This window comes from Arvicanthis niloticus, chromosome 9 (assembly GCF_011762505.2).
Source record: "Arvicanthis niloticus isolate mArvNil1 chromosome 9, mArvNil1.pat.X, whole genome shotgun sequence".
In the NCBI taxonomy this organism is placed as follows: Eukaryota; Metazoa; Chordata; class Mammalia; order Rodentia; family Muridae; genus Arvicanthis; species Arvicanthis niloticus.
This window is the reverse complement of record NC_047666.1, coordinates 69792841-69809263: the sequence shown is the minus strand read 5'-3', so window position 1 is coordinate 69809263 and position 16423 is coordinate 69792841. Positions and strand designations below refer to the sequence as shown.

The following is a 16423-nucleotide window of genomic DNA, read 5'->3' as shown; positions in this document are numbered from 1 at the left end:
ATGGTCCCAAGAAACAAGCTGGAGTAGCGATTCTAATATCAAATAAAATCGATTTTCAACCAAAAGTAATCAAAAAAGATAAGGAAGGATACTTCATACTCATCAAAGAAAAAATGTACCAAGAGGAACTCTCAATTCTGAACATCTATGCCCCAAATGCAAGGGCATCCACATACATAAAAGAAACTTTACTAAAGCTCAATGCATACATTGCACCTCACACAATAATAGTGGGGGATTTCAACACCCCACTCTCAGCAATGGACAGATCATGGAAACAGAAACTAAACAGAGACACAATGAAACTAACAGAAGTTATGAACCAAATGGACTTAACTGATATCTACAGAACGTTTCATCCTAAAACAAAAGAATATACATTTTTTTCTCAGCACCTCATGGTACCTTCTCCAAAATAGATCATATAATTGGTCACAAAATAGGCCTCAACAAATACAAAACAATTGAAATCATCTCTTGCACCCTATCAGACCACCATGGACTAAGGCTTATCTTTAACAATGACAAAAACAATGGAAAGCCCATATACTTTTCCATAGTTTCCAAAGAAATTAAAGACTTTTTTTAGAATTTAATGAAAATGAGGACACATTATACCAAAACTTGTGGCACTCCATGAAAAGCAGTCCTAAAAGGAAAACTCATAGCTCTAAGAGCCTACAAAAAGAAACTGGAGAGAGCATACACTAACAACCTGACAGCACACCTGAAAGCATTAGAAGCAAATACACCGAAAAGGAGTAGACGGCAGGAAATAATCAAACTCCACACAGAAATCAACCAAGTAGAAACAGAAAGAACTATACAAAATGTCAACAAAACCAGGAGCTGGTTCTTTGAGAAAATCAGCAAGATAGATAAACCCTTAGCCAGACTAACCAAAGGGCACAGAGACAGTATTTAAATTAATAAAATCAGAGCTGAAAAGGGAGACATAACAACAGAAACTGAGAAAATAAAAATAATTAAAAAAAACCAGATCCTAATACAAAGGCCTATACTGAACAAAATGAAAAAATCTGGATGAAATGGACAATTTTCTAGACAGATACCTGGTACCAAAATTAAATCAGGAGCAGATAAACCATGTAAATAGTCCCATAAGCCCTAAAGAAATGGAAGCAGTCATTAAAAGTCTCCCCACCAGTAATGTCCATGACCAGATGGTTTTAGTGCAGAATTCTATCAGACCTTCAAGGAAGACCCAATGCCAATTCTCCACAAACTATTCCACAGAATAAAAACAGAAGGAACAATACCCAATTCATTCTATGAAGCTACAATTACACTCATACCTAAACCTCACAAAGACCCAACAAAGAAAGAGAACTTCAGACCAATCTCGCTTATGAATATTGAAGCAAAAATACTTAATAAAATTCTTGCAAACCAAATCCAAAATCACAACAATCATTGATCATGATCAAGTAGGCTTTATCCCAGGAATGCAGGAATGGTTTAATATTCAGAAACCCAACAATGTAATCCACTACATAAACAAACTCAAAGAAAAAAACTACATGATCCTTTTACTAGATACTGAGAAATGATTTGACAAAATTCAACATCCCTTAATGTTAAAAGTCTTGGGAAGATCAGGAATACAAGTCCCATACATAAACATAGTAAAAGCAATATACAGCAAGCCAGTAGCCAACATCAAACTAAATGGAGAGAAACTTGAAGCAATCCTTCTGAGATCTGGGACTATACAAGGCTGCCTCACCTACCTATTCAATATAGTACTGGAAGTCCTAGCCAGAGCAATTAGAAGACAAAAGGAAGTCAAAGGGATACAAATAGGAAAGGAAAAAGTCAAAATTTCACTATTTGCTGATGATATGATAGTATATTTAAATGACCCTAGAACTTCCACTCCTAAACTCCTAAACCTGATAAACAACTTCAGCATAGTGGCTGGAAATAAAATTAACTCAAACAAATCAGTAGCCTTCCTCTACTCAAAGGATAAACAGCCTGAGAAAGGATTTATGGAAATGACTCCCTTCACAATAGTCACAAATAATATAAAATATCTTGGACTGAATCTAACCAAGCAAGTGAAAGATCTGTATGACAAGAAATTCAAGTATCTGAAAAAAGAATTTGAAGATCTCAGAAGATGGAAAGATCTCCCATGCTCCTGGATTGGCAAGATTAATTTAGTAAAAATGGGCATCTTGCCAAAAGCAATCTACAGGTTCAATGCAATCCCCATCAAAATTTCAAATCAATTCTTCATTGAGATAGAAAGAGCAATTTGCAAATTCATTTGGAATAAAAAAAAAAAAAAACTAGGAGACCAAGAACCATTCTTAACAATAAAATAACCTCTGGGGGAATCACCATCCCTGACCTCAAACTGTACTACAGAGCAGTAGTGATGTAAACTGCATGGTATTAGTACAGAGACAGGAAAGAAGATCAATGAAATAGAATTGAAGATCCAGAAATGAATCCACACACCTATGGTCACTTGATCTTTGACAAAGGAGCTAAAACTATCCAGTTGAAAAAGGACAGCATTTTCAACAAATGGTGCTGGCTCAACTGGAGGTCATCATGTAGAAGAATGCAAATCAATCCATTCTTATCCCCTTGTACAAAGCTCAAGCCCAAGTGGATCAAGGACCTTCACATAAAACCAGATACACTGAAACTAATAGAAGAGAAGGTGGGGAAGACCCTAGAATACCTAGGCACAGGGGAAAAGTTCCTCAACAGAACACCAATGGCCTATGCTCTAAGATCAAGAATTGACAAGTGGGACCTCATACAATTGCAAAGCCTCTGTAAGGCAAAGGACACTCACTGTCAATAAGACAAAACAGCAACCAACAGATTGGGAAAAGATCATTACCAATCCTAGATCTGACAGAGGGCTAATATCCAATATATACAAAGAACTTGAGAAATTATACTCCAGACAACCAAATAACCCTATTAAAAGTGGGGTGCAGAGCTAAACAAAGAATTCTCAAGTGTGGAAACTCGAATGGCCAAGAAGCACCTTAAGAAATGCTTAAAATCCTTAGTCATCAGGGAAATGCAAATCAAAACAACCCTGAAATACCACCTCACACCTGTCAGAATGGCTAAGATCAAAAACTCAGGTGATAGTAGATGCTGGTGAGGATGCAGAGAAAGAGGAACATTCCTCCATTGTTGGTGGGATTGCAAGGTGGTACAACCACTCTGGAAATCAGTCTGTCGGTTCCTCAGAAAATTGCACATAGCATTACCTGAGGACCCAGCTATACCACTCCTGAGCATATACCCAGAAGATGCTCCAACATATAACAAGGACATGTGCTTTACTATGTTGAGAGCAGCCTTATTCATAATAGCCAGAAGCTGGAAAGAACCCAGATGTCCTTCAACAGAGGATTGGATACAAAAAAATGTGGTACATTTACACAATGGAGTATTACTCAGCTATTAAAAATAATGAATTTGAGAAATTCTTAGTAAAATGGATGGAACTAGAAAATATTATCCTGAGTGAGGTAACACAATCACAAAAGAAGACATATGGTATCTACTCACTGATAAGAAGATATTAGCCCAAAAGCTTAAAATAGCCAAGATTCAACTCACAGAACACATGAAGCTCATGAAGAAGAAAGGGAGCAAATATGGAGACAAAGTGTGGGACAGAAACTAAAGGAGGGTCTTTTTGGAGACCATTTCACTTGGGTATCCATCCCTTGTGCAGTCACCAAAGGTAGATACTGATGTAGATGTCAGGAAGTGCATGCTGACAAGAGCATGATATAGCTTTCTCCTTAGAAGTCTGCCAGAGGCAGATGCTCACAACTAACCACTGATCCAATCAATGGTGTCATAATGGAGAAGGTAGAAAGAAGACTGAAGGAACTAAAAGGGTTTGTGGCCCCATGACAAGAGCAATAACACCAACCAACCGGAGCTCCCCAGGGTCTAAATCACCAGCCTGGGAGTATGTAGGGAGGGACCCATGATTCTGTCTGTATATGTAGTGGAGTATGGCCATGTCGGGCATAGGTGGATGAGGATATACTTGGTCTCATGAAGGCTGAACACCCAGTGGGGGAAAATTTGAGGGTGGGTAGTTGGGAGTGGGGGGTTGTTGGGGCACATCCTCGTAGAATCATGAGGAAAGGGAATGGGATAGGAGGTTTCTGGGTGGTGGAGGAATGGGATAAGGGCATAAAATCTGAAATGTAAATATAGTATCCAATAAAAAAAGAGGAGCCATCTAGAGTGTCAGGACAAATACCATTAGAGTTGTGTTACTTCTAAAATTTACAGTGATAGTCATTACAATTAGAAGAAAGTTTAAGGACACCTGTAAGGTATTTCACATAATTCTAACACCTCTCAGGATGTCTTAACTTTGCATAGTGAGATTATGAATTTAAAGAAAACTGCTCTGTTGAGCTTTGATGCTGCAGATAATGCTGATAAAATTATCCATTGCTTGAGGTCACTATTTTCATTTTAGTCAAACCTCAGGAATGTCATATATATATATATATATATATATATATATATATATATATATATATCAGGCTAGTTCCTTTTGTCATGGGAATACTTTTATTCCTGCCCATTGTGTTAAAGTTTGTCTCTATATCAGCATGTTGGCAGCCAAAGTACCTAACTTGAAACTGAAAATGGACCCCCAGACAGAGCTATTAATTTAATCAGCTGGCAAAAAAGGATGGGTAAGATTGTACACAGAGCCTTAACAACCTAAGACATAAGTGCACTGCTTTTGATAATGCATATTCCACGACGGGTAAGGATGGCATTTTGTCAGAACAACCTAAGACATGTTTAGTCTGGTTAATGCAATAAAAAAGGGGGAGATGTGGAGAGCTTTGGGGGCTGCCTGGCAGAAATCTGACATTGGCCAAGGACAAAGAAATGGGCTACTTGGAAGATATCTGACATAGGCTGAGGACAAGAAAATGGACTGCTGGCAGGAATCTGACATTAGGCTAGAACAAAGAAGTAACTTCAGGAAGAAATCTGAATACTAGGCTAGAACAGAGAAGAAGGCTTCAGGCATGAAAATGACTTTGGGCTAGGACAGGGAAGTAGGCTCAGATATTTTGGTCATCCTGATAAGCCCTTAAAAATAATGATCAAAGGAGTGGTCATAGGACTCTATTTATGCTCCTGCCTGTACTTTGACTAACTGGGTTTATTGTCTTGCTTGTTCCTTGACTATTTGCATCTATTGTATTGCTAGTTCCTCAACTTAGAACTAACCTTAATACATGAATGTAATTTAAACAGAATACAAGCAAAAAAAAAAAAAAAAGGAGGAAGTATGGAATAGGGGATTAATAGGGGGTGGGGGAAATGGGGAAAGTGGATAGCATCTGAAATGTAAATAAATAAAATATAAAATAAAGTAAGATTTGTTTTTACTTCCAGATTCAGAAAATAACTCATATCTGATCGAACCCTATTATTGTTTTTCAGAAACCAGATGAAATATGTATATGCATTTGATATTGCTACTGGTGTATTTGTTATTGTTGTTGGTCCTTGTGTGTCTATTTTGTGTTTACTGCTTATAAATAATATAACTACAACCCAATATATCTTCAGATAATTATACAGAAATAATTTTTTTCTGGGAGATCCAAAGCAAACAAATAAATAATAAGAAAACAACCTATTAGTCCATTCTTAATTTTTCTTCATGAAGTCACTTTATTTATAAAAAATAAACTGTAGATTTTGAGGGACACTTATGGCATCTTCTGAAGACTGAGGCTCATCTACCACTTTAGGCTTTCCCTGAATTCCCCACACAATGGATTTAAAATTTTTCCCAGTGTCATCTGTACTTGGTGAATTCAATTTACATAGAGACTAGACAAGACAAAATCTTGCAAAACAGTAAAGAAAGTTTGTCTTTATTTGCATACTAGCAAATTAGAATTCAGCTTAAGTTTGAAAATCAGTAACTATAAATTAGGGAGAATATGAAGGAAATTTTATATCCCTAGATGACATTTCACCTGGTTAGTGATAAAATTTGCATTTCTAATTTTTGTTAATGTCTCAAAGTATTGTAAACAATTCTGAATTTGTCAGAAAAAAACCCCAGTATCTATATTTTGCTGGATAATGAAATTCACACTAATTAGGCTGGCTCTCAATTGGTTTCTTCATAAAATGGAAGACACAGGTGGTCATCTAGTCCATATTTTCTATACGTGTTGATAAAATTGACAAGTGAAGATAGATGTTTGTACTGCCTGTGATGGCAGGACTCCCCATACATCTGCATTGCTTCAAGTCTCAGCAAATTTTATCTTTTTAAGATAACCAAATTATCTAATCTCATATATTCCTCCTGAACTAAAAACACAAATAACATCCCTTTGTTTCTGATGGGAATTCAGTGTTTTTCTTTCCTAAAGTTGTTGTGGTAACATTTTTAGACAATAAATCTCACAAGAACCAATTCAGGTAAATAAACACGTAGGAAATGTATCATGGAAGACCAAACTGAGGCACATTTTCAACTTGTCAAATATGACGATTTCCTTATGAAACTCTTTATGTTCTTACCTCCATGCTCCATTTTATTTACTTACTGTGTGAGCAAACATCTCAGGAAGTTGAGCCTGCATGGCTCAGTGTCCCTAGAAGTCATCACCACTGTCCACAAGAAGGCTTTGAAATCCAAAGTCTCTTTCTTTTCTCTCTGTGATCTACTTTGTGTTTCTTCATAACAAATTGAAGCTCTGATAGAATGTCAATTTAAATAGACCACTGGTACCATTACCATTAAATAGGCTACTGGTACCATTTCATTTTCAAGCCATTCATTTTTTTCTGGTTTAGGAAAAGAGATGCTGCCATAGTCCTATTTCTTAGTTCTTTGACAAATAAATCCCTGCTAGAAAGGACCTATCTGTTTGATCAGTAAGACAAAAAAAAAAAAAATCTCCACAAGAGACTCACAGAGCTCATCTGGTGTTGGCCAATTCATGGCCATGGTGCCTGTTTGCAATGTGGTTGATATGACACTCAATTGAAGAAAACTTATCGTCTCTTTACCAATGGATATGAATTGCATATAGCTTCTTAGCTGGCATTGTTTTTCCATGTCTATATCTCCTTCTAAGTACTGGGACCCCATATGGCCAGTAGTTGTGCATAGCCTCTGTGAGCTTGTATGTGCATCAATTCTGCTATAACTAAAAGGCATTGTCTAATTGGCACACAAATAATGGCTTCATTAGGGCATTTTAGCAAATCTACGTTACTGTGTATCCACAATAACATATTAGTCAAATTGTTAAATTGTGAATTAACATATTCACAATAACAACACCATAGTCTTCTTCATCCCTCTCTTTTACACTTGTCCTTCCTCCCCTTGAAGCCCTTTTGCAAGACTCCATCCTCTCCTAAACTGCTCTTCTGTTTTCACATCATATATCCAATTACATTCTCTTATTTAACTCACGTATAAACTTAAATGCAGACAAATCTGTACTAGAGAGAAAATACATGGTATGTGCTTTCCTGGATCTGTCTTATTTTGCTCAGCATAATCTCCAGTTGCACACACTTTCCTGAAAGTATGACAATTCTATTATTTTTTGACTGCTTAAAAGTGTGTATATTGTCACATTTTTATTCATTCGTACACATGGGGACTAGCTAGTGTTTTAATAAACGTGAAGAGGCAACAATATTTGTTGCTTGTGCATTTAGTTTTATATGGAATGGTGGTTTGACAAAGGTTGTATGTTTACAGTGTTCTGAAGGAACATTCTCTCTGTGGTTCCCAGTTACACCCCACTGACAGAAAGTATAAACTCCTCCTGATTTTCAGTTTTCAATAGCACCTATTCTCATTTATTTGCATGAAGATTGAAATACTAATGGGCGAGATGCAAAGCAGCTTTAATTTGCATTTCACTGATTCTGAGGATGCTGAATATTTATTTAAGTATTTACTCATCACCTGTATTTAGCCTATTTGTCTTTTCCATTGGATTACTTGATTGGGGCAACTAAATTCATTTTATATTTCTTAATGTGTTTGGTTAATCTTCTTTTTGATACATAGTTGCAGATATTTTTCCCTCTTCTGAATAAGATCTATGTACTCTGAACATTGTTTTTCTTGGCATGCAGAAACTACTTAATTTCATGTAAACTCATTTGGAAAATTTGGAATTATTTCATGTTCAACTGGAGAATGAATATATATATATATATTTCTTTAAAATACATTTCAGATTTTATCCCCTCACCCCATTCCCCCCACCACCCAGAAACCCCTTATCCTGAATCCCCTCCTGCCTCCACAAGGGTGTGTCCCACCTACCCACAACTCTTGAATTCCTCCCTGCTCAGTGTTCATCCTTTATGGGACCAGGGATCTCCTCTCCCACCCATGCCTGACAAGGCCATCCTCCCCTAAGTATACAGCTGAAGTCATGGGTGCCTCCCTTTGTGCTCCCAGGCTGGTGATTTAGACCCTGTGGTGCTCTGGTTGGTTGGCACTGTTGCTCTCCTCTTGGGGCCACCAACCCTTTCAGTTCCTTCAGTCCTCTAACTTCTTCATTGGGAACCCTTGATCTTAAAGGAAGACTTTGTGCCTTTCTCTAAGTGATTTATCTATTCTTTCTCTAAATGTTTGAAGGTATTTATGGTTTTTAATTTTTTAATTTGTGGTTAACTAACTTTGTTTATCTTATGTTTTATGCAAGACCTCATGCTTGCTAGTCCTATAGAATATGATTATAAATCTTGTCCTCTGAGTCCTGTTATCTGTGAAGATATCATGTATATTTAGATACTTCAGGTTAATAAAACTAGGAATTCTTGTGATATAATTTTAATGTGTTTATCAGAAGAATATTGACACATAGGCAGCAATGAATGAAACTTACCAGCTTTGCAGGACATTACCATCTCAAGTGTTTTAGGGTTGATCACTAAGTGTCCTGAGCCAACTCTTCTTTTTTTTTTCCTGTTCTCCCTAATCATAATATAGCCTCCTAGGTTCTATTAATTAATATATTTTTAGTTCTGAAGATCTGATGCACAAAGCATTGAGGTGATTACCCTCACTTGTCTCATTATGGTTCTGGTACTTAGATATATGTATATTTATGAATTTATTTGTACTGTATTACATTCTATTTTTATCTTCAACAGTACAAGTTAAAATTAAAAGCAACACTACTAAAAATCCATACAAAAGAAAACATAATTTTTTTCTCTTCAATCATATAGATTTTATATATGTTATATGTTACAATATAGGTTATATGTACATATATAGGTTATATGTTATATATGTTATATATATGTTATATATATGATATATATATATATACATATATATATATATAGGTTATATGTTACAATATAGGTTATATGTTATAATACATCAATAGAGAGAGGATTTTAATTTTAGAAACAAACAACAATGTATACAGGCATACAGATAATTATGTATGATTCACCAAATTAATTGTTTGCTACAGTCAGTATATAAAATTAGTCAAGAATGATATAACTAACTTGAAATTAATTGTTGACTTCAGCTTCCTAATAAAATGCTGGTTCTAAATAATGACCTCAAATGCTGTCTTGCTTTTTTACACTTTTGTAAATAATAGAAATCACTCTATGGGTCATTTTTTTTGTAGGAAAAAGACTGTCCTTACCCAGGAGTGGCATTTCAAGTGGACATCTAAGATGTTTTCATATAGAGTGAAATTAAATATAGTTGTAGGGCCTCATGACAAGTTTCTCAGAACAGAGTGTACCAAGACTATACTTAGTTCAGCCCGTTTTCTAAAAATTCAGGAAGTTCTGCTATCATCTGCCACTCTACACAGTTGGCCCCTATGCTTGCATTTTCATTATTCCTTTCAAAACATATTTTTATTACTTGGAGGAGATAAAACAGAAGAACCATTACATATTTATGTTACATGCCCATGGAAGACCATGAGTTATAGCCCAGGTCACAAATCTAATATCTTATAAAAAGATGTTGAACCTATAAGAAGTAGGAGGAGCTTAAGAGAAGGAAATTACATAACAAGAGGCATGCCCTGAAAGGGGATATTAGGTGCACAGGTGTTTCCTGTTACTCTACACTTGTTTGCTTCATGGCAAAAACAGTTTTGCTCCACTAGCATTTTGTTATTCTGCCATACCACAGACCACAAAACAATGGAGCCAAGAGATAAAAGTTGAAACTTCAGGAAGTCTGAACCAAAATTTTCTTCCTGATAGGTAAATTAATTCAGATGTTATACTATACTGAAAAAAAAAATAACAATGACCATTCTATCTCTGGGTTGGTGTTATGTTTGTTTCCAAGTTTATCTTTGACTTAAACTTTGTGTTCTGGCCTGATTTCATTCTCAATATATCTGTCTCCTGATTGTATTGTACTTGTCAAATTTTAAATTATATAGGACTTACAGTCTTTACATAGTATGTTTTTCAGGGGCCTATAAGGAATGCAAGGTCAGTCTTTCATAGTAAAATTCTGCAAGTTTCCCTGCCTTATATGACAATTAAGATACTTGCTTTTCTGTTCTATGGTAGCATGTAATATATTATCTTTATTAGTTTAATTATTCCTTAAATAGGATGGCTATAACCATGCATTTTACTTTCCGTTTTACTCACGTTATGTATCATACTTCATCATGGTGTTCAAAATGATGGTAACAGAGAAGATGTTAGTGGTAGGCAAGGAAAGGTAGACAGAAAGCTTCAGGTCTTTGATGCTAATAAAGGCATCAGCCTGTGGACAGGAAGAGGTAAGAGTGAGGAGGATTCTTCCTGTGCAGAAGAACTGATTTATCTTACACACAGCTCCAGGGACTATGGAAAACACTACATTCCTGCACATGGAGCAATATTTTGAAAGGTTGCTGAATATTTACACTTAATACTCTGTGGTGCTAACTTGGAATTCTGTTTAGAACATTGTCAAAACGTTATAAGAGAATCTGTGCCTCGGAGAAACAGGTTTATAATTCTACATCGCTATAAGGATAAATTGGGAGAATCACAAATTCAAGAGTTGTCTGGAATACCGAGTCATTAAGGCAACAGTAAGCAATTCAGTGAGACTTTCTCACAAGATAAAATTAAAAAGGTTGCTAGAGGTACAGCCTTTCATGTAGAAAAATTGCAAGACAGAGCTAGATAAATGGTAATTGAATCAGTGAGAATATTTATTGGAATGAAAATAGAAAAGTGACTATTTCCCATAAAATGATGTTTGTGCATGTGTGTCTTATGCATGTGATTGCCCATAATAAGATTTATAAATTAAAATGACTAGTTTAATTTTTGTGACATGAACCTAGCGACAGTGATTTTCAAAGAGATTTTTAGAAAATTTTGGTAATATGAGGAAGATTTTTGACCAATGTCTACAAAGATTAAAGTGTCCGTGTGTGTGTGTGTGTTTGCATAATAAGCAGTTTTATTAATTTACTTTAGTAAAATATTTATAAATTATTACCTAAGGAAGTACTACATTCCTAATATTTTAATATTGCTCAGATAGCATGTTGTGTGACTAAAATGTGTAGATAGATAAAAATTAAAAACTATGCAAAAACTATCTTTTTTTGTAGATTTTCACATGAGAATGCAGCATCTTATTCAAATCAGAAAACTGGATATAGGAGACTGTGTCTGGATGAAGCAGAGTTGATCTCTTTTGGGAAGAAAAAAGCCAAGATATTCATAAAGAATTTATAAAACAATGCCTGGGAAATGTATCTGTTTCCTCGTCAGTAATGTGTAAATGGGATTTTAAAGCAGGATTATTTGGAATTTTTAACAACCAATATGTGGAGCTTTTTAAAAGCAGCAGAAACATAAATTGAAGCATGTTCTCACAGGCAATAAAGAACTATGATATTTTTACTTTTACAATCATATCATTTGTGGAAGTAGTAATGGGAACCTTAGGAAATGGATTCATAGCACTAATAAATATCATGGACTGGGCCAAGAGAAGAAGGATCTCTACAGTGGATCAGATTCTTACCGCGTTGGCCCTTACTAGACTCATTTTTGTATGGTTTATTTTCATTTGTATATTGTTATTCATACTGTGCCCACATTTGTTTACACGGTCAGAAATACTTAAATCAGTGGGCATTATCTGGGTAGTGAACAACCATTTCAGCATCTGGCTTGCTACATGCCTTGGTGTCTTTTATTTTCTCAAGATAGCCAATTTTTCTAACTCTTTTTTTCTCTACTTAAAGTGGAGACTTAAAAAAGTGGTTTTAATGATAATACTAGTGTCACTGTTTTTCTTGGCTTTAAACATTTTATCTTTAGGGATCTATGATCAGTTATCAATTGAGGTTTATGAAGGAAATATGTCTTATAGTTTGTGGGATTTAACACAGTTTCCCAGAGTTTTTTTATTCACCAACTCATCCAAAGTTTTCTTTATTATCAACTCATCCCATGTTTTCTTACCCATTAACTCCATGTTTATGCTCATACCCTTCTCAGTGTCCTTGGTAGCTTTTCTCATGCTCATCTTCTCACTGTGGAAGCATCACAAGAAGATGCAGGTCAATGCCAAACGACCTAGAGATGCAAGCACCATGGCCCACATGAAAGCCTTGCAAACTGGGTTCTCCTTCCTACTGTTGTATGCAATATACTTACTTTTCATTGTCATAGGAATGTTGAGCCTTGGGGTGATGGGGGGGAAATTAATACTTTTATTTGACCACATTTCTGGAATAGTTTTTCCTATAAGCCACTCATTTGTGCTGATTCTGGGAAACAGTAAGTTGAGACAAGCCTCCCTTTCTGTGCTGTCTTGTCTGAGGTGCTGGGCCAAAGATATGGACACCATGGTTCCCTCATAAATTTCAAAGTTCACTGGGAAAAATCTTGAGATCTTATGTGGGATAAGGAAAATGGGGATTCCAAGCTGGGAGGGGTAATACATAGGAGGGTAGGAGGAAGATAAAGAGACTAGCAGTATATATGTGATCTCACTTGTAAATGGGAAGAGGAGAGTAGTTTAGTAAATGAAAAAGGAGATAAATATAGGACTAAGAGGGTTTAGATAGGTAAAATGACAGTAAGAATAGAGTCATTCTATGCTGACAAAACCTGTAGTGCATCTAATTTAGGGTTCTTTAAGAGACTCCTGAAACATTCAGCCTATTGGTGTTGACACTGGTCAATTACTAGTGATGAAATTAAGTCCCCATTTCTAAGTATACCATGTATGACAGGAATAGTAACTTCAGAGTTGGAACTGACCTGACAGTTTCTTCCTGAGGACTAGTATTTATGTTATCAGAAGGCACTGTGCATGGTCCAAAAGACAGAGATAACTAATAGTCCTATCCCACTATGACACCAGTGAACCTCATCAATGTTCAGAGATTGTCATTACACAATAGTCCTTTGTGTCTAGTAGTGACACATGTATCTTGGTCCTAACCAATTTTTCTGCAATTGGACTTAAGAGCCTTTCAACAGAAAGAATGTCATGCCTAGTACCATAAACTTAGCTAACTACTCACCAGCTGAGTCCAATCATGATTATGGAGGAGAACCTACAACTGATTTACTAAATCAGCATAATCCCTGACAAAAGTATACGAACATTTGTTGATATTCTCACAAATAAATGTGACCTTCATCAATCATCAAGAAAACAAATCTTCAAAACAGATGGGGATGACAGCAGACAACCACCACCAAACAAAATGCAAAGTTTTGAAGTCCATTCCAAATGAGTACATCTATAAAGCAGTCCAACACCTAAGACCCAGAGAAGACTATAGAAGCAGGACAGAAAGATTGTAATTGTCAAGAGATCAAGGACATTGCTTTTAGGTTATTTATTTATTTTTTTAGTAACACCAGAAGCTATATACTTACAGACTCAACAGCCTGACCATCCAAATGTCAGATGAATAAGGGGGACACCAACAAACATGTCAAAATGGACCAGGAAAGCATCAAGGTACAGAATGATCTACAGCCCTGAATAAAGCCAGGTGCAAGAGAGAACGTCCTCCCCAGGGAAAAGCACAACAATTGGAATTTCAATGCCAAATGGTCATTTCTGAAAATACACAACCATGTATTATTATAGGGCCATATGTATGCATATATATACACACACCCACACATTACATGGATTTATACACATATAAGTATACTATCTGGATATATATTTATATATGTATATTATATAAACACAAATATATACATGGACATACACACACACTCACACACACACATACACACACACACACACACACATATAGACACACAAATATATGAATGCATTCAATAAAAACCAATGAAAAAAGAGGAAACAAATTTGAAGAGAATGGAGAAGGGTATTTGCAAGGTCTTGGATAGATAAAAGGAAATGCAGAAATTATGTAATTAAAATACAATCTCAAAACCAAAGCAAATCAACTAAACAGATTTTATTCGAATAATATTGAAAATAATCATACATTTGGAGTCTGTCACATCCAATATTAGTCTGTCATAGGGAAAAAGTCAGTTGAAATTCTCATTATATATAAATTTTACACAAAAATGTAATAAAATACTTTTATTAAAATATTATCTGAAAAGTACAGTTTAATATATTTGTGTTATGGCTTTTCTGCATAGACAAAAATTACATACTAATATTTGAAATAATAACTAACTAAATTCATTATGCCTTTAGAATATATAACTGTGTACTGTTATATTAGGATACTCAATACAGGATAATTTTCCATCACCTTAAATATTTTGACTTTTGTGTTGTGTTAACCTTTTGAAATTTAATATATGAAATATATGCATTCATTTGTGTCTAGGAGACAAGTAATTGTTTGTGTACCTTTCGTACCGTGCTACCTTTTAACTGAATGAACAGTTTCCTATTGGAGGGAGGAGAGATCCTCATCTACACTGGGGAAAGAAAGAGAACTTCTAAGCCTTTTGCTGCTTCTGATAATCATGAGCCCCATGAAGCTTCTCTACAAGGTTGGATATACCTAAGACTTTCTAGAGGAAGGAGACTGGACTACAGAACTACTTGCAAGTCATGCACAGAGCTCCTGGAATGAAGCTCTCAGAAGTCACTGCAGTGTGTGTGTGATGGGCTTTTTGTCATGGAGCTGCCTTTGAGTCACTCATGTTCTTGTTAATCAGCCTTTTTCCAACCTCTTATAATTAACCCTAATAAGTTTACTAGTTCACTAAGCTTGACTGGAGTTGAATCATTTCCCTGGCCCACAATGTCTAACATAGAAAAGTTATTCATGTCTCTCTCATAAAAGTCACAACAGTACTTATAGTGCATCGGGTTTTTCTAAGACAGTGTAAAAAAAAACTCTGTTCACCACAGATAGGACCTTATGACAGACTAAAGAACAGAATCTCCCCCCAATTAATTAATTAATTAATTTTAAACTACAAACTTTATTACTTTTCTGATCCACTCTCAGACTGTTCCCCATGCCATAAGTCCTCCCTGCCTCCCTGTCTCTTGGGTGTGGGATGATCCTACACCCAAGCCCTACCCCACCAGATCTCTAAACTTCCTGGGGCCTCCAGCCTCCTTGAGGGTTAAGTGCATCTTCTCTGACTAAACCAAGACTCAGCAGTTCTCGGCTGTATATGTGTTGGAGGCCTCATATCAGCTGGCATATGCTACCTTGTTGGTCATCCAGTATTTGAGAGATCTCAAGGGTCTAGGTTAATTGAGACTGTTGGTCCTCCTACAGGGTTGCCCTCCTCCTCAACTTCTTCCAGCTTTTTCCTAATTCAACCACAGGGGTCAGCTGAATTGAAATATTTTGTCCAGGAAAGAGAATGTTTTCAAAAGCTGAAACTTACAAGATCCATGATGTTCCCTTACCAGTGTTATGTAAGAAGTTAATTACTACTGTGAGTAAGTAGTTAATTGCTACTATAACCAGCTGAGTGATCAGGAGGAGACTCTGTTGAACTGAGTTGCCTAAAAGATATTCTGAATTTCAAATTACTTTCAAATGGAACATTGAACACCAGAGTTGTATTATTTGGGAGTTGTCATCTATGTCAGAGTAGGCTTTTAATAGTGAAGTTGATTTTGAATTCATCCCCATTCCTTTAAATTACCCCTCAGCCTATATCATACAGGCAATTGAAAACATGACAAAGTAAAATAAAAGGGAATTAATTTGAAAAGTTGGACTTTAGTGTCTATTAATTTTTTTTGGTTTGTCATGTATTTTTTTACATGGGTAAAGTATAAGTCTGTGTTGTCTCATCAGAAAATGTCTCTCACAACATTGGTCCTAACCTACAGATCCTAGGTAAATGGTACTTAGAGGTCTGTGATTTATTCGAAGAT

At 35.8% G+C, this 16423-nt stretch overlaps 1 protein-coding gene across 1 annotated transcript; it reads left to right on the top strand.

The window, feature by feature from the left end:
• Positions 1–11918: 11918 nt before the first annotated feature.
• LOC117715819 (taste receptor type 2 member 110-like) lies at positions 11919–12923 on the top strand. The gene has a single exon (XM_034512663.1). It carries the CDS (start codon positions 11919–11921, stop codon positions 12921–12923), a length of 1005 nt encoding a protein of 334 aa, XP_034368554.1.
• The last annotated feature ends 3500 nt before the right edge of the window (positions 12924–16423 follow it).